The sequence below is a fragment of the Delphinus delphis genome, chromosome 12 (assembly GCF_949987515.2).
Source record: "Delphinus delphis chromosome 12, mDelDel1.2, whole genome shotgun sequence".
In the NCBI taxonomy this organism is placed as follows: Eukaryota; Metazoa; Chordata; class Mammalia; order Artiodactyla; family Delphinidae; genus Delphinus; species Delphinus delphis.
Window position 1 is genome coordinate 69,224,030 of NC_082694.2, and position 21,214 is coordinate 69,245,243.

The following is a 21,214-nucleotide window of genomic DNA, read 5'->3' on the forward strand; positions in this document are numbered from 1 at the left end:
ACCTGAGAAAGCCCGCTCTCCCAAAGTATCCTTTACCACGCCAACCAAGAGACGAAAAAGAAAAAAAGAAAAACTGTTTATTATGGTCAACAGCACAAATGGGAACCGGTACTAGTCCACTCCTGGACTGGCTCTACAACACCCAGGGTTGTGCAAATTTCCATCCTCCTTCCGACGGCGGCCTCTGCCTTGGGAGGGAGGATCCGCTGACCAATGATGTCTAGGAAGCAAATCTCCCTGGCTGGACTATGATGGGGATGATCTTTAGTCAGTAGGAAGACCTATGTGGTTCATGAAGCCTTGGCTTTTCGACGTTGAGTCCCCCAAAGGAGGGTGGAGATGGATAATGTGGTGGATCCCAGAATACCAAAGAACATGAGCAGTGAGAAGGAGCCCTGTGAATAACAGACCAAAAAAACTTCACACAGGGTTACACCAAGGGCTTACAACCTAACACCCAGTTCTTTCCTAGCATACCTGTCCCCTCACCCAGGGCAATTCTCTTATAGTTTCCTTCTCTAGGTGATTTGCATCAGCTCCTGGTCTTATGGCTCTTCTTTCAGAGAGGTACTTACTCTATGCATTTCTCTTATCCCTAATTAGAAGACCTAATTCCTCACCTGGCGCATACACTTGTAGCCATGGAAGCCTTCAGCACAAACACACTGCAAGCGACCTGGACCATCAGGTGCACAAGATCCATTCTCAGGACACATTTCTGGGAGCCAGAGAAAAACAGAGAACATCACTGGATTTCATTAGGTATGTTTCCCAAATATCTCCTTCAACTTAGATTCTCTCAACTGTTTCTAGGTCAAAGGTAGCGAGGAAAGATTACAGATAATCAGAACATTGTCATCATCATCATAAAATTATTTTAAAAATATTAACAAAAGGTTAAGACCTTTTCTCTCCGAGGGGTTAAAGCTTCAGAAACCCAAACAAAAGGCACTTAAGCAACTTTACTGTCTTTCTGATCTAAATCGGAGAATACAAGAGAGGAAGGGCAGTTTCTGGAGGGGTGGAGGTGAGACAACATACCTGGGTCCCCAGTGCTGTTGCAAAGGTTCCTTTGTTCTTGGCAGGTTTGGTTGTTTATATAAGAAGTGATAGTTTTCCAAGCATTAATACCTCCAGGACAGTTGACATCTTCTGGCAGTATCCTGAACACAACACAGGCAGTCATAATATGCAGCCTGAAGTTGCTGAGTTCACAGCACTGCCTCTCTTTGGTTCTCTCCCACACCCCACACCTCTTACTCACAGAGTCTGGAGCTGGGTAAAGCCACGGAAGGTGTTGGCCAAGTCACCCTGGAGGGAGTTTGCCTGCAGGTCTCTGCAAAGCACACACTGTTAGCTGTGCTCAAAGCACACACTGTGCTCTAGGAAAGCACCTTACTTCCATTCACACATGAATGTGTGTGACTGGTAATCCAGTGTGTTTCTGGACTGGTAATCCAGTTCTCATTCTGAGTTGTCCAAATGTAGACAATATTTAAACATCCTTTTAGGAGTCCATCCTCAAAGACTTTCCCATCAACCCTTTGCCATAATCACCTTTTGGGAAGGATAATTAACGACTTACATGATGATAGCAGTACGCGCCTGAGGAAAGTATGGACCGGGGTCCTTCAGAGAGCAGTTCTGGAGATCCAGCCTGAGGAAATAGGTAATCAGCAAAACTGTGTGTCTCTCCCCTTCATCCAAGGTAAGCTAATACAACCCCCTTATCAGCTAATATTAATTGAACACAGCTGTGTCGGGGCCACAACCTAGGTACTCTGGTAGATGTTTTAATCCTGCATTGTCCAATTAAGTCACCACTAGCAACATGCAGCTACTTAATTTAAATTTAAAAAATTCAGTCTTTCATTTGCACTAGCCACATTTCAAGTGTTCAGTAACCACTAAGGTGGTTAGTGGCTACTGTATTGGAAGGTACCGATACAGAACATTTTCATTGTGGCAGAAAGTTCCACCGGACAGTACCGTTCTTATCAGTATATCTATGCATCTGTGCATATATTGAAAGAAATTTGTTTCTTGTCAGGATTAGTGAAACTCACTCACATTGTAATATTATGATTCTCAGATCCACAAAAGGCCATCATATGGGGAAAAAATTCAAGTCACATAAATGAAAGTTTTTTCCAAGTGCATTTCCTACCACAGATTGGATGGATGTAAACTACTGGATATTAAGGTCCATGCCACACTATTTTTTATTCAGTATCTATTGCTGTCTGTTCCTTTATTCTACAAATATTTACTGAGTGCCTACTAACTGCAAAATTTCGGAGAATTAAAAATAACATTCAGTATCTTAGCTTGCAAGTGGCTTACAATGTAGTAGGGGAACAAGACCATCACCAAAAATAAAAACAACATTAAATTAAAATATGAACAGTATATAAAATTAATTTGAGTGGTACAGACACTAAGAATTAGAGGAAATAAAAAATAAAAAGAAATTACTCTGGTTTTTAGTAGTAGGGAACATTCACAAAAGATGTTGGAATTAAAGGACAGATATGTTTTAATTTGGTGGAGGAAGGCAATTTTAGGTAAAGAAAGAGGTTTGAACAAAGAAAGAAAGGCGGAATGCTTTTGGAGGTAGGAGAGTCTGGCTGCTGCCAGACCCTCATGAAGGGTTTGGGTGGACAAATAATTGAAAGTAATGCTGAAAAGGTGGGTTGGGCCAGTCTATGGTAGTTTCTGGTTTGAACTTTATCCTAGGACAACAGACAATTATAAGTCTAATTTTAAAGCCAGAGAGTAATAAGGGAAAAAAATTGGTTTTCATAAAGTTTAATATAAAGAAGTATTTAGGCAGATGAGGGAAAGAGAAGAATGGAAGCAAGACATGAGACATTTTGAGTCTGAAGTGAGGGTGCTCTGAAAGAGGAAATGTTTAACAGGAACCTAGAGGTACCCACATGTATCTGGAGCTTGGAGAGAGGTCAAAGGAAACTAAAAGAGATCTAGTTTTGGGAGACACCTGCATAATGGTTGAAGCCATAAGAGGTGGATTCTCAAGAGTGTAAGAGGAAAACAATGCAGAGACTAATCTGCATAAGGGGACAAGAAGAGAAATTTGCATCAAAGACAAACATGAATTAATGAGAAGGGGAAGAAAACCATATTCCATAGTGTCCTTCAGGCCAAAGGAGTCATTTCATGCAGACACACAGTAAATAAGCCAAAGAGTTGACAATAAACAAAAGAAACAAGCTTAAAAAAATGCTAAAAATTATGACTTTTATGCATTTCAACCAGGAAGAACCACAGGGTTGTTTACTTAGCCAAAAATGCTATAACAGATTAAAAAGTCTGAGACTCATGGTTTAGATGCCTCCAAAACAGGCACGAATATTTATCTCAAAAGCCAATCAGGCAAGCCTTGAAGAATTTGGTTTGGGAACTCTTTTCCAGTATCCAGGGATGTCTTCTCCTCCCTCACCCCAGGATGGTGCCCTTCCTATTCAGGCAGCAGCGGGCGTGCAGCATTAGGTCTGATGTCTGCTTACAATAAAGAGCCACTTCTGACAAATTTTGCACACTCCCTGGACACTGGATGCATATCTGCAGAAGAAAGAAAACTATTAGGACTCCAGAAAGAAAAGCCAAGAAACAAACAAGGATCAAAATTTAACTGCCAGTACACTCTCCAGAAATCCTCTAACACAGGGCATGGACGTGTCCTACCTTTATGTCAGGTTTACTAGAAGACGCATTTCTTCCCCTTGGAACCAGGCGCCAAAACAGCGCACCAGAGAATTTCTGTACCAGATCTTGTCCAGGGAAGGACCTCATCTTTGAGAATCACTATTCGGACATACATATTATGCCCTCTCCAATGACTTCTCAATCTGCCAGCCCCGATTTGGCGGGTGTAAAAGGACTGCAGGTACACAAAGAACTCATCAAGCATTACAGAAAGTACAGTCCTGCCAACGCACGATATACGGCATTCGTACGCTGTTAAGCTTGCAGAATGGCCAGAGGTCTCGTTTGTAGAAAGAACGACTTAAAGTTATTCAACGATTTTAAGGTGCAAGGAGGTCAAATTTAGAAGGTCTTTGGACGTCGGCAAGGAGAAGGCGCTGCGAGACAGCGGCCTGAGTACTCGGAGTGGGAGCTGTATGGGCTACGTCTAGGGAGGCCCCAGGGACGAAATCGGGGCTGCGCGGAAGCAGAGTGGGGAGAGCCGAGGGCCGGCAAGCAACTCTGTTTCAACCCAACCTTTAATTTGCTTCAGTACCTCGGGTAGCGCCAAAGCCCTTTCCACGCTCAGAACGAGGAGTAGGGCTGCAGCCCAGGGCACCACGGTCAAAGGACTGTCGAGCCCGCGAAGGGCCATTTTCCGCTCCCTCTGTCCTTCTTGGCTGATCGCGAGACTTGCGCGTGTGGCCCCGCCTCCCACCGTGTCACGCCCTCGCCGGGGCGTGGCCTAGTCTGCCAGGCTAGTCCGTTGGGCCCGTCGGTCCGGGGAGGGCTAGGGGACGCTGCTAGTCGCGGAGGTCAGCGCTCTTCTCTATGTGCCCCAGTCCTCGTTCGCGGGGGACTGACCACCCTCTTCTCCTTTTCCCCCTTAAGCGAAGGCCTCCCCGTCACTGCTCCCTCAGCCCCGTGTTCCTTGCGCTTGGAGCCGGAGTCGCGTATCCGTAGCGGCTGGGGGTTAATCCATTTGCCCTCAGTAAACATGGCGGCGCGGCGACGTGGGCGGGCAGGGGGCGGGACCCCGCTGTCACCCGGTTTGGCGCTGCGGGGCCGGCTCTCAGGCGGCTGCCGGACCCACGTGTGGAGACCCGGCAGGTGGGCCGGACTGGGGCGGGCCGACAGGGGGTGGGCCGGAGCACAGAGGCTCGGGAGAGTGGCGTCAGGGTGGGAAGGGACGAGGAGGGGAGGGGAGGGGAGGAGCGGAGAGGTGAAGGGCGGAATGGGCCGGCCCCTAGAGTGGGGGCCCGGGAAGATCGGAGGTGCCGGCGACGAGGTGGTAGTAGTCCTGCCGCCTCGCGTGTGGAGGGAAAGAGAGAAGCCAGGAAATAAAGAGGGTAAGGGTGATGGAGGAGCGAAGGGCGAAGGGCAAACCCTGTCGGGAAGGGACGAGCCGGAGCACCCTGTCTCCTTCAGCTCAGTCCTGAAACCACGTGGCGTCCTGTGTTCTGGCGAGGAGGTAGGGGCGGGATAGATGCTTCCCTAACTCCTCATTTCTTTGCCTTCCCAGAAAAAGGGAGCGATGCAGATTTCGGGAAGAACCACGGGACCGTCTTAGCCTTGGCTGGGCCACGGAGGTAAGGGAAAGACGAGCGCTGTCCCGTGGTGGCCCGGCGCCCTGACCGAAGGGCGCCAAGCGAGCCCCGTGCCGGGAGGGACTGAGTGTTGGCTTTGGTTAGGGTTAGAAGAAGCTCATCAAAGCTAACCAAAGCTCGTCTTCAGTAGCCTGGCTTCCCTTCCACCTACCCCCAGGTGTCTGGAATCTCCTGAAAGGATTTACCTTCAGAGGGCTGGCACATTTTCTAAGGCATTAGTAGTTACTAGCATTTTAATGAGAGCCCCTAAAGCCTTTCAGAGCTTGAGGAATTCCAGGCACAAAGACAGATTTTTTTTTTTTAGTAATTTCCTTGGGAGCTATGCAATTTTTTTAAATTAATTTATTTTATTTTATTTACTTTTGGCTGCATTGGGTCTTTGTTGCTGCGCGCAGGCTTTCTCTAGTTGCGGAGAGCAGGGGCCTCTCATTGCAGTGGCTTCTCTTATTGCGGAGCACGGGCTGTAGGCACACGGGCTTCAGTAGTTGTGGCGCGTGGGCTCGGTAGTTGTGGCGCGTGGGCTCTAGAGCACAGGCTCAGTAGTTGTGGTGCACGGGCTTCGTGGCTCCGTGGCACGTGGGATCTTATTGGCCTAGGGCTCGAACCCGCATCCCCTGCATTGGCAGGCGGATTCTTAACCACTGCGCCGCCAGGGAAGTCCACAAAGATGGATTTTGAAGGCATCTTTTTGGGAAGGTTTATCCTTCAGTGGCACCTTTGCCTTTTGCAGGAGTCAAAGCAATTCACTTTGTGACCAAAGTGAGAGTGGAGTTAGGGTGGTGAAGGATGATTCTTTTTCTTGTCTGTGTGTATCTTGGACTTTTTAAAAGAGTCCCACAGCCCGCTGTTTGTGCCCTGTGTGTTAGAGTTTTAGTGAAACAAGTTATCTCTTACTTTTGGCTCCCCTCTTATGCAAATCCATGGGGTTTAGATCAGTGTACGGTTGTTGCTGTGTTGCTGTTGTGGTGGTTTGGCCACGCCACACGGCATGTGGGATCTTAGTTCCCCGACCTGGGATCCAACCCATGCCCCCTGCAGTGGAAGCACAGAGTCTTACCACTGGACCACCAGGGAAGTCCCCACTGTAGCAGTTTTAGAAGGCCACTATCCTGTTCTTAGAATCATGTCTAATGAAGCCTTTGTTTCTGGGTCAGGTTTTTCCTGTCTTGCCTGGCTCTCTCTTCAGCCATCCAAGAGAGTTCTCTGTATCTCATGCAAATAGAATCCACAGGAACCCTGCCAGCTTACCCCAGCAGTAGAGGGTCTCCATTTCTGTACATCTGTTTTCCTGTCTATACTTGGACCTTTTTCCTTTCTCCAACCACCTGCCTAGCCGTATCATTAACGCTTTACCTCTACACAGTGTTATGTGCACACAGCAGGCATCTTTTCTCCCCTTAGTCTCTGGTAGTTCCCGTCACCACTTTCACAGTAATAAAAACTTGCCAAAGAGGAGTGAGAAAACTCAAGGTGTTGCAATGCACAAGGGCCCAGGGCCTCTTTAGGTTCAACCCGAGTGGCCTGTTGGGAACATTGTTCTGGGGACTAACATTTGTGACTCAGTAGAACATGTGATTCAAGAGTTGCCAACTCTGATTTCCTCTCCATTGGCTCCAGGAGGTTCAGAGTTCAGGACTGGTTTGCATGAGGTCATATCTCGCCAGCCAGGCAACATCTGTCCAAGAACACAGTGTAGGAGAGCCGAAGACAGCTAGGCTGATCTTTCTCCTAGTGGACAAGGACAAAAGACATAGTTTATATTCATCTCTCTCTAGATTAGTTGAAATTTAATCTTTGCTTCAGGAGTGACTGACAGCAATTAACACTCTGCTCCAGCCCTTGTTCTGGGAGCAGTGAAGGAGGGGCTCCTGGTGAATTAGCTGTCATACCTACTGACAGCATTGTTTTTTCTCCCTTGTTTTATATCATGCTGTATAACCCTAGGGAACTAGAGAGTGTCATATAAAGTACAGAACCTGAGACATGGTGTTTTGAAAGTGGTAGGTATGGTTACTTATTTATTATTGTTAACGTTTATAAAGTACATAACACACTGCTGGATTATATGACAGGTGTTCAAAAAATGTTAACTAACATCGTATTAGGTTATCTAAATTCATGGGCCTCAGTGTGTTTGTTGGTAAATGAGGGGGTTGCAATAGTGATCTCTTAAGATTCCTTTAAGTTTTGACATACTGTGATTTGGTCCTTGTTCTGAGGATAATGTAGGTATATTCTTTGAGGATTAGTATTTCTTGTGCAGGAGTTAGAAAAGCAACTTTCCCATCTCTCAGCAACTCTTTTCTAGTTCCCCCTTGCACACAGTGCCAAGTGTGACTTACAGTGAAAGCCTAATCCATCTAAGAATGCTATTGAATGTGAGCTCCCTGCTCCCCATTCTGGAGCCTCTAGGGCCGAGCTGGAGTTTGGGGGCTGTAGGGTGATAGGGCCATTTGGTCCACAGCGATTGGTTCCCTGAAGGGTCCAGAACAAATAGCTGCTGAGCTTCCCTCTACTCCCAGTTCCTCACCTCACCTCAGCCACTTACAGACCAGATCCTCAGCCTCTGCCCAGCTGCAGACACACAGCTTCTCCAGGCAGCTTTGATTCAGAGCAGGGATTGCTTCTTGAGGTGGGTGTCTGCGCCCGAGGGAAGGACCACGTTCCCTGACTTTCTCTTGCCCGCAGCTCCCTGGCTGCTTTGCTTGTTTCCAAAGTGCCCCTGTAATTGTAACTGTGAAACCCTGGCTCCAGCATGTTGCCGTCTCACTTTTGTTGTTGTTGTTGTTGTTGTTGTTTTGTTTTGCGCTACGTGGGCCTCTCACTGCCGCCGCCCCTCCCGCTGTGGAGCACAGGCTCCGGATGCGCAGACCCAGCGGCCATGGCTCACGGGCCCAGCCGCTCCGCGGCACGTGGGATCCTCCCGGACCGGGGCACGAACCCGTGTCCCCTGCATCGGCAGGCGGACTCTCAACCACTGCGCCACCAGGGAGGCCCCTGTCTCACTTTTGAAAGGCACCACTCTTCCTGGATCTCCTACTGACTGTGGTGTCATAGGTGGAGGAGCTGAGAGGTGGGTGGCCGGCCTTATTAAGTAGTGTTGGGAGAACAGAGTGGTTGGCCTGGGGTTGCCTGAAATGGAATTTGGCGCTGCCGTGGAAGTGGCCTCCCCGGTGATCAGTGTTGAGAAGGGCTGCTGTTCGGACGGTGACACTGAGGGTCACGGGGGTGCAGGTACTGAGGCTGGGAGAGTGGAGGAGGCCATGCTGTCATTCGTCTCTGTTTCTTCCTCCCGGCTGGCTTGTGGCGCCAGGCTGGACTCTGCTGGCTTAGTACATTGTAATGACTGGGTCTGTGCCTGCAGGTGGGGGCAGGGAATTCTGAGAAGAACCATGGGCTAGAGTTGATTTTTCTTTCACTGCTAGGGTGGAGACCTAAGAAGGTTCTTAAGTTTCACAGCTGTGCACACCCAAAAAGGACTTGGCCAAGTAGTTGTTTCCTGGCCATCTCAGTCTGCTGCTTCCTCCCTCCCCTCTCTGCCCTACCAAACCCATATCAGTATCTCCACACCTTCAAGGGCTGCCACGGAGCTGGCTGGCCCAAATCTGATGGGTGTGGGATGCACAGGCCCAAGGGTGGGTGGCCATGAAGGCAGGGTAGGCCTGACTAAGAGCCGCTTTCTTTGCAGCTCACCCGGACAATGTCACTTGGTGGTGGAGGAGGACGGTGAGACGGTGGCTGGGAGTCAGATTGTAGCCACTTGCCTGCCACTGCCCAGCCACGGGGCAGCCCAGAGCCCAGGAGCAGCAAGTGGCTGCAGGTCACAGACACAGAGAGGGTATGAGTGTGGCGGTGAGCACCTCCGCTCCCCTCCCCCCAGCCTCAGACACCAACATGGTCACATCCACCTTCTCCCTGGTGGACTATGTGGTCTTTGTCCTGCTGCTGGTCCTCTCCCTTGCCATTGGGCTCTACCATGCCTATCGTGGCTGGGGGCGACATACCATCGGCCAGTTGCTGTTGGCGGACCGCAAAATGGGCTGCTTTCCTGTGGCGCTGTCCTTGCTGGCCACCTTCCAGTCAGCCGTGGCCATCCTGGGTGTGCCGTCCGAGATCTACCGATTTGGGACACAGTATTGGTTCCTGGGCTGCTCCTATTTCCTGGGGCTGCTGATTCCAGCACATGTCTTCATCCCAATCTTCTACCGCCTGCATCTCACCAGTGCCTACGAGGTAGGTAGGGAGGAGCACATAGGACCCCCAGAGTCAGGGGTGGAGAGGAGGAACAGGGCACCTAGGGATCTGGGCCCCTGGATCTCCTTTGCCTGATGAGAGTGACAGGGAATACATTGTGTGTTTATAAGTTCTCTCTGGTTGAAGTTGGGCGGGGTGGGAGTTGGGGGAGAAGGGTGCTGTGCTGAGTGGGGCCCAGAGTGGATACGAGTTGGATATTTCCTCTGCTCCTAGGTTTCTTGAGGGAAGTTTTGTGTGAATTGTTGGGGGTGGAGTGGAGAGAAATACCTTTTTATAAAAAAAAAAATCTACTCCTACCTAGTACCTGGAGCTCCGGTTCAATAAAGCTGTGCGAGTTTGTGGGACCGTGACCTTCATCTTCCAGATGGTAAGTGGAATGAGGATAGAAATTGAGCCTGATGCATGGTAGGGGGAACTGGACTTAGGCTTGCTGAGGCAGCTGGAGCCTTCCTTGCTCTCAGACTAGCAAGATTGAAATTCCTGCTAGCCCCCAGAGGCATCCTGCTTCCCATTCCTTCCAGTTCCGGCGCAGATGCTATGGTGGCAGCAAGCCAAACTTTGGAAGAAGGGAGAGGGGGGTGAGCCTAGGTGAAGGGAGGCCATTGGGATATTGGAGCTGAGGTCCATCTTTCCTCCTCTCTCTGCCCACCCTCATCTCCTCTTCCCCTCACATTCTCTTTTCCATACCCGACAGGTAATCTACATGGGGGTTGTCCTCTATGCACCATCACTGGCCCTCAATGCAGGTGAGGAGTCACAGCCCCTGACTCCCAGCCACAGCAGGCTGGGAAGAACCTTTGGGAGGGGCAGGTAGAGGAGAGTGTGCAGAAAAGAATCCAACCTTGACCAGGGTATTATTTCACTGCCTGGGCCCTTGGCTGGTCTCTACTAGAGGTGGAAAGCTAATCAAACATTACCAGGCCCCATCTGAATTGGTTAATCAACACCTTTTGGTGGAGCTTTGCAAACTTTTTTTTTCCGTTGTGGTAAATGATTTATAGCATCCTTAATGACTAAATGCTTCATATCTTACCAAGGCTCCTCTGGCTTCTCTGCTGGGAAACCCTCCTCGGGAGACAGGAATGTGACTTTTATCTGTTTACAGTGACTGGCTTTGATCTCTGGCTGTCAGTGCTGACCCTAGGCATTGTCTGTACCGTCTACACTGCTCTGGTAAGCGCAGTTAGTCTTAGGGGAGGGAGAAGAGGTGAAATTGGGAGGGAGATGGGAGGAAAGGGAAAAGATGGCATAAGATCAATAGGTGGGTGGTAGATGAGATAAGAATATGGGTGAGGAGAGGGCATGACCTTCTAGGGTGCTGTGAAATGGGATGTAGGAGATGGGATGGGCTTATGGTGGGGGGTGGGGGATGAAGGTGGGGGTGGGCTGGGAGTGACGTCGGCAGAATCTCAGCAGCTATACACCGCTGGCGGCTGTCTGGTGCCCTCGCTGGTGGTGTGGCTTCGTAGACAGCTGTGGCAGGTGTGCTGTCTTTTCCCTGCAGGGTGGACTGAAGGCAGTCATCTGGACAGATGTGTTCCAGACCCTGGTGATGTTCCTAGGGCAGCTGGTGGTTATCATTGTGGGGTCGGCCAAGGTGGGCGGTTTGGGGCACGTGTGGGATGTGGCTTCCCAGCATGGCCTTATCTCTGGAATCGAGTAAGTACACCCCTTCCCCGGCTGGGGTCTATAGTGCCTGACAGCTGAGCCCATCTAGAGCCTGCGCTTAGGGCTGTAGTAAGCAGAGGGCAAGCTGTGGAAGTTGAAGTGCAGCACTGAGGCCAGTGGGAGGCTGGCACTGTGGAGATGGGTGAGCACAGCGTTCTGGCCGGTGGTTGAGTGTCAGGATGTTTTTAGCACCTGGGATGAGGCTATGGTTGGAGGGATGGAGCCACCCCCTCCCCACCCAACCTGCTGCCCTGTCTTGAGTCCAGCTTCGCCCTGGCAGCCATCTCTCTGCCCTGCCCCCTGTTGTAGGAGGGCGGGGAAGGCTGAGTCTCTGGGGCAACAGTGACATGTTGGTGTCTCTGGCAGGCTGGATCCGGACCCTTTTGTGCGGCACACTTTCTGGACGCTGGCCTTCGGGGGTGTCTTCATGATGCTCTCCTTGTATGGAGTGAACCAGGCTCAGGTGCAGCGCTACCTCAGTTCCCGCACGGAGAAGGCTGCAGTGCTGTGAGTGCAGGGCCAGGAAGACCGGGGAGCACAGGCTGGGGGAAGTGTGGGCCCCGGCTCCACTGAGGCAGTTGGGATGGGACAGGATGCTGGAGCGCATGCGCACCCATTGGGCAGGACGTGGAGTTGCTTTCTGGGGCTTGGGGACGTGCCTGCTAGCACCGTCTCCCTGCTTGGCACTGGCCTCTTTTGCAGCTCCTGCTACGCCGTCTTCCCTTGCCAGCAGGTGGTCCTCTGCATGGGCTGCCTCATTGGCCTGGTCATGTTCGCCTACTACCAGGAGTATCCCATGAGCACCCAGCAGACTCAAGCAGCCCCTGACCAGGTGAGAAGGCCTCCCTGACCCCCCTCCTGGACCCCCCCAAGGGGAGTGTCTGGGTGGCTGCAGGAGGGACTCCCACCCTGGGTGGGAAATGGATGGAAGGTCCTTCTTGTTCTGGAAATCTGCAATCCAGCATGTGAGGATCCCAGCCCCCAGCTAATCACAGTGCCCACCCTACTGAGGCGGGGACCTACCTTCAGTGACTCACCGCTCTGCACCACCTGCTCTGTGGGGAGCCTCCCGACAGCCTCATTTTACAGAGGAGAAAAGGACGCACAGCGGGGCGGCCAGCATGCTCAAGCCACACCACTCACTGGGGCAGAGCTGGGCTGTGGGCTGTGTCCTTCTCTCTCCAGAGCCTGCTTTCTCACCACTTACTGTGGGCTTGCCCTCAGTGCCTGGCCCCCCCTTCCTAAAGCACGCAGTCTCCAGACGCTGCCTGACATAAGCAGGGAAGGGCGGTGTGCCCTGGGGATGGGCTTCTCTGAGGAGAGCTGTGCATTTCTGCTCCGCATGCAGTTCGTCCTGTACTTTGTGATGGATCTCCTGAGAGGCCTGCCAGGCCTGCCTGGGCTCTTTGTTGCCTGCCTCTTCAGTGGCTCCCTAAGGTACACTCTTTGACCTTTTCCATCAGGCTAGACACAGCTGGCCCCTCCTTGGTACAAGGTGATGGGTGGAGCGGGGGTCCCTCGGAGTCTCTCATTGTGTTCGTTCATGTGTGAATGACAAGGGGCAGCTCATCTGTGTGGGACAGAGTGTATCCTCTCCTGGGAGAGTCCCCTTTTTGGTGAAGGATTCTTTTATGATACCAGGAATTGATCTACTTGAACCAAACCTGTACCCCACTCAGAGAAGGCCAGGTGTCCCTGCCTCCCAGGCCTCTTCCTCTTCTGCCAACTGTCAGGATGGTGTTTGGGCTGCACACGTCCTTGCCTGCCTTCAGGGTGCTAGTCCCTCAGTGGGGTCCCTTGTTTTGCGTTTCTCAGCTTCTGGACTTGTCTTTCTCTTTCTTCTTTCAGCACCATATCCTCTGCTTTTAATTCACTGGCAACTGTTACAATGGAAGACTTGATTCGACCCTGGTTCCCTCATTTCTCTGAAGTCCGGGCCACCATGCTTTCCAGAATCATCGGTGGGATTATGCTTCCTCATCTCTTCAGCCTTGTTCTTTCTAAGACACACCCTAAGAACTGTTGTCCATCTGCTTTGAAGCACCAGTTTTAGCCTGGGCTCAGCACTTGCCCAATGAAGCACCAACCTTGTTTATATGTCAGGGAATTTCCTGGGGAGGTCTCTGAGTCACATAAGAGTGAGGACGGGGTGGGAGAGACCTGGAGGTGGGGCCTGAGGTAATGTGCCCTGTTTCCAGGGACACAGAGGTAGTAGTTGGGCTGGGGAAGGAGCTTTGCTCTGCTTTTCCCTGTTTTATTGTGTTAACTCACATCTGCTTGTTTCCTCCTTTCTTTTTCCCCAGCCTTTGGCTATGGGCTGCTTTGTCTGGGAATGGCCTATATTTCCTCCCAGATGGGACCTGTGCTGCAGGTAATGACTATGGAGGGAAGAAAGCAATTTTTAAGGGAGAAAAGGAGCTGATTGAAACCAGAAATTGAAGAAGACAGCTATTGTGAAAGGAATGACATAGGGGCAGGTGTCAGAGATTCCCCTTTGATGAGCTCCCTTTAGCTGTGAACAGAGTCTCAAGTAGCCAGAAGCCCCAGGGTCATTGTTGGCTGAGAGATATCTAAGGATCGGCCTCAGGAGAACCCCGAGCACATTCCCTTAACCATTTCTGCCCTCTGGAATTCTGCGTTCTGATGATTCCAGGTAGAACAGATGGACAGATCTGACAGGTAGGGCTCTGAGGCAGTGGTGGTAGCGGTGCCACGCTGGTGAGACTGGGGATCTCTGAGCCTGAGTGTTCTTTGCTTTGTCTCAACCCTGTCCTCCGCAGGCAGCAATCAGCATCTTCGGTATGGTTGGGGGCCCGCTGCTCGGACTCTTCTGCCTTGGGATGTTCTTTCCTTGTGCCAATCCTCCTGTGAGTGACCCATCTGGCTCCACGGTCATGTGCGGGGGTGGACCTGGGGAACGACTTGGCAGGGCTCTCGCCGTGACTGCTGGGAACTTACGCGAAGGTTTGGTGGGGCTGGCATTGAGACAAGAGAGTGTGCCGTTTCTCTGGGCAGGGTGCCATCGTGGGCCTGTTGGCTGGACTGATCATGGCCTTCTGGATCGGCATTGGGAGCACAGTGAGCAGCCTGGGCTCTGGCAGAGCGCCCACTCCCTCTAATGGGTCCAGCTTTTCCCTGCCCAGCAATCTGACTGCTGTCACCATGGCCACACTGATGCCCTCGACTACTATCTCCAAGTGAGTTAGAGCTCACTCTCTTTCTCCTTGCGGAGAACAGCTCATTTCTGAGGGGTTTTCCAGGGGCCTTGCTAAGGGATGGCCACCAGAGGACTTGGGCCAGCTGTCGGGTGTTGGGTCCCAGGATTCTAGGACCGTGTAGGAGGGTGGAGCCAGGTGCCTGTGGAATGCCTGTCACTGAATTGCTAATTGTCCTCACCCTCTGCTCTCCCCAGACCCACAGGGCTACAGCGGCTCTATTCCCTGTCGTATTTATGGTACAGCGCTCACAACTCCACCACGGTCATTGTGGTGGGCCTGGCTGTCAGTCTGCTCAGTGGTGAGGGGCTGTGGCATGGGGGCACAGGGAAACAAGGACCAGCTGAGGGAGGGCACTCAGGGGTCTGGAGTCTGGAGCTCAGGGAATCCTGGGCTCCTGGGTGCCTGGAACAGTCACGCTTCTTGGTGGAGCTCGAGGAGGTGGGCGGGGACTGGGGGTTTAGAGTCCTGAGAGAAGGGGGTGAGCAGGGGGCTGCGGGAGTGACCTGGTTACACAGTAGGAGCCTCAGGAGCGCTTTGTCTTCAGGCGGAATGCGGGGCCGGACCCTGAACCCTCGGACCATTTACCCAGTGTTGCCGAAACTCGTTGCCCTCCTGCCCATGTCCTGTCAGAAGCGACTTCACTGCAGAACCCACAGCCAGGTAGTACGTCTGTTGTCAGATCGCCCCTCCCTTCCCTCTCAGGCTACTGCCGGGCCTCCTGGGTTCCTGTGCCTCCCTTTTCTTTCTCCTCCCAGCCCCCCTTTCTCTGCTGATCGGCCTGAGCTGGACTGTCCCGCAGCAGCTGCCTGGCTCCTTCCCACAGGGGAGCGGGGGCTTGGTGGGCAGAAGGGTCTCGGCCCCGAGAGGCCGCAGCTGCTGGCCTTTCGTCTCCGTCCTCCCAGCCCCGTGCTCATCCCCGGGCCTGCTCCTCGTTGGCCTCCTTTCTAGCCAGGATCAAAGCAGGGTCACCTTTCCTGCAAGAGAAAGGGGAGGTTCCTTCACCTCCCTTTGCCTCACGTTCACCCCATCCACTCCCTTTGCTCTGTGTTCCCCAGGATCTCTCTGTGGACACGGCTGTGTTTCCGGAGAAGGTGAGCAACGGGATGCTGAGGGGCAGCAGAGACAAGGAGGCCGTGGATGTGCCTGAGGAAGGCCCAGCCCCCCAGGGGATCAGCCCCACCTTCATCGTTCAGGAGACCTCACTGTGATCTGGACTCGGGACCCAGCCCCAGAGACCACCCTGTGACACAGGAATGAGTTCCTTGGTGATCCTCAGGGGTGGTCAAGGACTGGATGACCTCGCCCGCACCACAGGGCCTTGTTCTTGGGAGTTTGTGCTGCAGTAGAAGCTGTCATGTCACGGGAGGTGTGAGAGTAGGACAGGGTTTTTCCTTGTTCCTTGCCAGTCTGTTCTCTAGAGAACCAGGCTTGCAGAGGGTAGGATTTTGCCAGAGAAAGGGATAGAGGTGAATCCTCTGACAAAAGGATAATGGCTTCTAATTCCGCATCATCAGGCTCCTTTGAAGTGAATAGAAATAGCAGTGCTGGACCCACTTTGTCAAGATTGACCATCTCCCCGTAAAACTCAGCTGCGTCGGCCAGCTGTTGCTTCCCTCGCAGTCCCCTTGGAGCACACGTTCTGTCAGCCGCAGAGGGCCCCTGTGGCACTACTTTCAGGTTGTCTGTGATACCCAGGCCCCTCTCATTATCTGTCTACCTCCATTCTTGAGAGGGAGGTTTTGGTGTCCCTGAGAGGTGTCTCGGAGCATACAGGTATATTCATCTCCCTTGTGTAGAGTAGGGAAGCTTTCCCTTTTCCTCGCTGCCCCACCCTCCACCTCTGTAATGGGTACTTGGAGACGGGGAAAGTGTTAATTTAAGAAACTAGGGCATGACCAGGTCCACTGTGGAGCGTGCCATCCGCCTGACTCCTGAGCCACGCCACCCTAGTGGCATTTGGTCATTCATGCTGTTTCCTTTTGGAGTTTCTTCCCCACATTTCTTTGTTCCTAGGGAGTAAAAACTGCTATTGGGCTAGAATTTGGGCTTCTGTACTGTCTGCACCTGCTCTTGTCCACCTTAGTGCTATCCCTGGCAAAGATAAAGAGCCCCTCTTCCCATGCACAGGTCTTCCTCTGCTGAGGAGGGAGGCACAGGGGACCAGTGATGGCTTGGTGAGGTTTCTGGTCTCTGTGGCTGATGTGTCTACAGGGGGTAGCATTGTGCTTATGGGGTGGAAGATGCACACTTTCCCTCTGCTGCTTCTCTTCCCCTGTGGCTCAGTCTGTTCCCTGTCCCACCCACCATGTCCTCGACCAGTACAGTCACTGCTGCTCTGGGAATGTTCCCTTTGGGGCAGGAGGAAGAATGCTGCTGTTTGGCTTTTAAAAATAGAACATTCGAGGTGGATTTTAATGGTCTTGTGAAGAACACTTTGCTCATGTCCACCCACACCTGGTCTCTAGCTCTGCTTGGCCCCATCCAACTGCCCAGAAGCAGCTCTGGGAAAGCTCTCCAGGCCCCTCAGCAGAGACTTAGTCCCACACACATCCATGGCCAGTCCCAGAAAATGCCAGGTTGACTCTGCCCTGAGGTCTGCCCTCCTCTTGACAGCCCCCCACCTTGGGGCTGAGGGCCACTGCTCAGCCCACATCCCCACCCCAGCCAGCTGCTAGAGTTGTAGACCTAGCCGGGCTCTCATTTATTCATTCTTCAACATATTTATCCATCACCCACTTCATTCAAGGGCCTTACCTTGGCTGCCATCTTAGAGCTAAGGAAATGACTGTGCCACCCAGGGACTCTGCACCAGGTGCCACCGTTGGCCTTTGAGTTGCCCCTTTTTGTCTCAAATTCTTGCATTTTGGCTATATTTACATAGAAAAAGGGGAGACCCTACAGGACTCAGAACTTACAAGAATTATATTTAAGGGGAATGGTAAAAAACATTCATTCTCCATATAATTCAAACTCTGTAACAGAACATAGATGTTCCTTTGTCTCTAACGCAGTAACTTTTATCTTCATGCAGAGTTTTAAAAGTACCATTTAATGATTGAGGGTGGAGTCCAATGGACAGACCTGGGTTCAAATACTGACTTCAGTTACTTCATCTATTAGGTGTGAATGTCACGGTTAAAGATTCAAAATTATATTGTGTGTAAAGGACTGATGCATTCCTTAAATGCCAGTTATTGTGATAATTATTGTAGTTTTCAAAGCACTTTTCATGTGCTACCTAATTTTATACTTCGGGAGAGAAGTACGTTCCATATCATCTGCATATTTAATGTATAAGGTAACTGGATTGCTTGCCTAGTGAAGGGTTGAAGCAGAGCTAGAACCCGGGTCTGTGACTCCCATTAGCCCACCAAAGTCACATCTCTTGCCTGGAAGCAGTGTCCTTTTTGATAGGGTGCTCACACAGGTGACAGGGTCTCTCCTGAGATAGCAGTCCAGAGAACAACGATGTACTAAATGGGGTGCTACTGTACCATCGTTCTAGAATCTTTCTAAGTCAGTGGCCTTCAAACCTTTCTTGAGACCCACAGTAAGAATGTATTTCACAGCATGACCCAGTATACTGATATATTGCGTTGTGTTACTAAAACATTTCATGAAAAAGTGTCTGTGGGTATAGCTAATATTTCTGGAGCTCTCCTTTTTCCTTCCCTCCTTGAATAATTCAGTCCTTAAGCCATTATGTGGAGCAGAGCAAGGTAGGCACTCATGCTGGGGGCTAGGTGTCAGAGCACAAGTGAAAGGAGGGAGGCCATGCACAGGAGTGGCCCAGCTTGAATGCCAGAGCCCAAGCTGGATGAGGAGAGTGTCCATGGGGGTCGGGAGCCTGGTGTGGGGTTGGAGAAAGAGAAAGGAGCCCTCACAGGAGAAAAGACGTGCGGGTTGTCAGCTGGAGTGAGTGAGGTGGGAGCCTAAGAGGGGGGGCAGCTTGACGTGGGGTGTCAGCATGAGGAGTGCATCCACAAGGTAGGTGGCTCAGCATGGCTTGTCCGAGCCAGTGTGTGTGTGTGTGAAGGCGGCGGGACTTCCCTGGCAGTCCAGAGGTTTAGATTCCGTGCTTCCAAGGCAGGGGATGCAGGTTCGATCCCTAGTCGGGGAACTAAGATCCTACATGCTGTGCGGCCAAAAAAAAAAAGAATGAAGAAGGCATCTACAGGTGCGAGCAACACATGCAAGCAGCTCACCCTGGGCTGTTAGAGTGCGAGTGCAGTGAGGAGGGCATCTATACAGGAGGAAGATCTGTCATCAGGTGGCAGTCCAAGTAGGGTGAGGGGGTCACTTGCCATAGAGGCAGCCAGTGGTGGGGAGATGAAGACGTCCACACAGGGGCCAGCCCATTACAGTCTCAGAGCCAGAGTAGGATGAGGAGGGCATATATGCCAGAGTGTTGGGGCTTTGACTGCATGCTGAGAGATTAATCAAATAAGTATATTAGGAATAACCTGAGCCATGTTTCTCACTAGTGGAGAAGGGTGTTACATGCATGGAAAGGGAGAAAGCAAGAATGAACTCTGTGGTGGTGGATCGGAGAAAGGGATATTCGCGTGTGTTCATGGTTTTCAACAGATCTACGTAAATATAGAAATAAACAGGGAGGGAAGTAGCTCTGTCCACTGAGGGTTCGGGAGCAGAAGTGTGATAGCAATAAGTGTTTTGTGCCTAGATCTTGGATTCTAAATACCACTTTCCACTAAAACAACAACAAAAACCCAAGGCTTCTTGGAGAAATAGTTGATTCTAGGGCTGGGACCAAAGTACAAGATAGGCCTGGAACATCTTGTACCAGAAAGCAAAGAACTTATCAAGGAAAGATAAGATCATATCAAAGGACACAGAAGTTAGCTTGAAGGGACTCTTACTAGCCAAATCTGGAACATTCTGAGCATTAAAATAATAGTAATGGATTATAAGCTATTGAATGAAAAAAGGAAATCATGAATTCATACTGATAAAAGTAGTAAGTTGGAAATTAGATAAGGTATGGTATATTTATATAGTTTCAAATACTTCTCTCTGCACAAAATACTTAATTACAAGGGAAAAACAACTGTAGTGGAGAAGCCTGGCAGACACCATCTTAAGTGATCAAAATAAACATCATCTGTAATGGGATAAATCAGTCATGCATCACCTGATAAGATGCAAAGGGAAGAACATGTAATTACTTCTGTGATTCTCTTGTCAGAAATGTATAACCTGAATCTAATCATAAGAAAACATCAGACAAAATAAAATTGAGAGACATTCTATAAAATAACTGGCTTGTAATTATTGGGACCATAGCTGAAAATTAAATAGGATCTGAGTATTAGATGGAAGTAACATTAACTTCCTGACTTTGATGCTTCTGTTGTGGTTATGTAGGATAATGTTCTTGTTAGTAGGAAATACACAACTTCATGTATGATCTACTGATGTGTTGCAATCCGCTAAAAACACTGTAGTGCTAGGCTTCCTTCCCAGCTTTCAGACAGGGAATGGGTTTCTTTCCCACTTCCCACCACCAATGGTCCCAGAATTCCAAGGCCTCCATGCATTTTCTATTTTCCTAAAGCGGTCATGTCCTCTGAGAAGCCATTTCTGGCTGTTCCCCTTCCTGTGAGAAGCAAAAGGGCTATCACCCTCCAGTCCCAACAGCCAGCCTTGGCTCCCCGTCATCTGACAAAGCAGAAAACAGATGACTTCATGGCAGGGCTGGTGGTGGTGGGTGGGTGGGGTCTTTGGTCCATTTAACTATTTTTGCCAGTTAGAGAATAATCCTTCCAACCATTCCTGTGTGTTCACTAAGCCATTGTCAGAGGTTCTAGCTCCCGAGCAATAAACTCTTTGGATTTATTGTCCGAGAAACATGTTTACCAACCCAGAATTTTACACTTAATCAAAACATAATACAAATGGAGCATGAAATAAAGACATTTTCAGATATACAAGGGAACATAAATTCAACAGACGTCAACTGTTAGAGAGAATGATGACCAAATTAACCAATAACATTTATTGTTACATCTAAATAAGCAGGGATTATTTTTCAAACAATTAATATAATCTGGAAATAAAATCCAAGAGCTAAGATTCTCTGAGCTAATTGAACTAAGATTCTCCTTTCTGTTTTTTAGAGAACAGGATGTAGACCAACACTGGATAATAGAAAAATTAAAGTATGAGTTATACATTTAAAGATAACTAATAGAATAAAAGAAATATATCACTCCCATACCATTAAAGCAAAAAATCAAATGGAACAAAAAAACCCTGATTATTCCAAGCATAGGTGGAGGGGGGGAGGGGATTTTTCTAAATAAAAATGCTAAATAACGTGGTAAAAATAAGTCCAAGAGTATCACTCATCTCAATATTTATGAATATATGGAAGGAAAACAAAGTCATAGATTTATACATTTGGCAATAAGGAAAGAAATCCAGCTTTCGCTATTATAAAAGATATACTTAAAAGGGAACAGCATGGGGCTTCCCCGGTAGCGCAGTGGTTGAGAGTCCGCCTGCCGATGCAGAGGACACGGGTTCGTGCCCCGGTCTGGGAAGATCCCACATGCCGTGGAGCGGACGGGCCCGTGAGCCATGGCCGCTGAGCCTGCGCGTCCAGAGCCTGTGCTCCGCAACAGGAAAGGCCACAACAGTGAGAGGCCCGTGTACCGCAAAAAAACCCACCACCACCAACAACAAAAGGCCTCTCAAGGCTAGGAAAGCCACATCAAGGGCTTGCCATCAGATTCTGCCAGA

At 50.3% G+C, this 21,214-nt stretch overlaps 2 protein-coding genes across 4 annotated transcripts; one reads left to right on the forward strand and one right to left on the reverse strand.

Annotated features, from left to right (window-relative positions):
• Positions 1 to 60: 60 nt before the first annotated feature.
• On the reverse strand, positions 61 to 4,613 carry ATRAID (all-trans retinoic acid induced differentiation factor). 3 transcript variants are annotated; one of them, XM_060026938.1, is made up of 7 exons: positions 4,262 to 4,613; positions 3,461 to 3,582; positions 1,586 to 1,657; positions 1,265 to 1,336; positions 1,042 to 1,163; positions 621 to 718; positions 61 to 395 (listed from the first exon to the last, which is right to left on the reverse strand). In XM_060026938.1, exons 1-7 carry the CDS (start codon positions 4,358 to 4,360, stop codon positions 291 to 293), a joined length of 690 nt encoding a protein of 229 aa, XP_059882921.1. In that variant the 5' UTR covers positions 4,361 to 4,613; the 3' UTR covers positions 61 to 290. The 3 variants fall into 3 exon arrangements, with proteins under 3 accessions (XP_059882921.1, XP_059882924.1, XP_059882923.1); XM_060026941.1 differs by lacking the exon at positions 4,262 to 4,613 and adding an exon at positions 3,706 to 4,225; XM_060026940.1 differs by lacking the exon at positions 1,265 to 1,336 and having other exon boundaries at positions 4,262 to 4,612.
• A 311-nt stretch (positions 4,614 to 4,924) lies between these two features.
• On the forward strand, positions 4,925 to 18,620 carry SLC5A6 (solute carrier family 5 member 6). The gene is made up of 17 exons (XM_060026942.1): positions 4,925 to 5,054; positions 5,228 to 5,294; positions 9,001 to 9,545; positions 9,868 to 9,933; positions 10,261 to 10,312; positions 10,672 to 10,739; positions 11,071 to 11,225; positions 11,601 to 11,741; positions 11,937 to 12,066; positions 12,583 to 12,671; positions 13,083 to 13,195; positions 13,538 to 13,605; positions 14,015 to 14,101; positions 14,250 to 14,431; positions 14,647 to 14,750; positions 14,997 to 15,112; positions 15,508 to 18,620. Exons 3-17 carry the CDS (start codon positions 9,153 to 9,155, stop codon positions 15,658 to 15,660), a joined length of 1,917 nt encoding a protein of 638 aa, XP_059882925.1. The 5' UTR covers positions 4,925 to 5,054; positions 5,228 to 5,294; positions 9,001 to 9,152; the 3' UTR covers positions 15,661 to 18,620.
• The last annotated feature ends 2,594 nt before the right edge of the window (positions 18,621 to 21,214 follow it).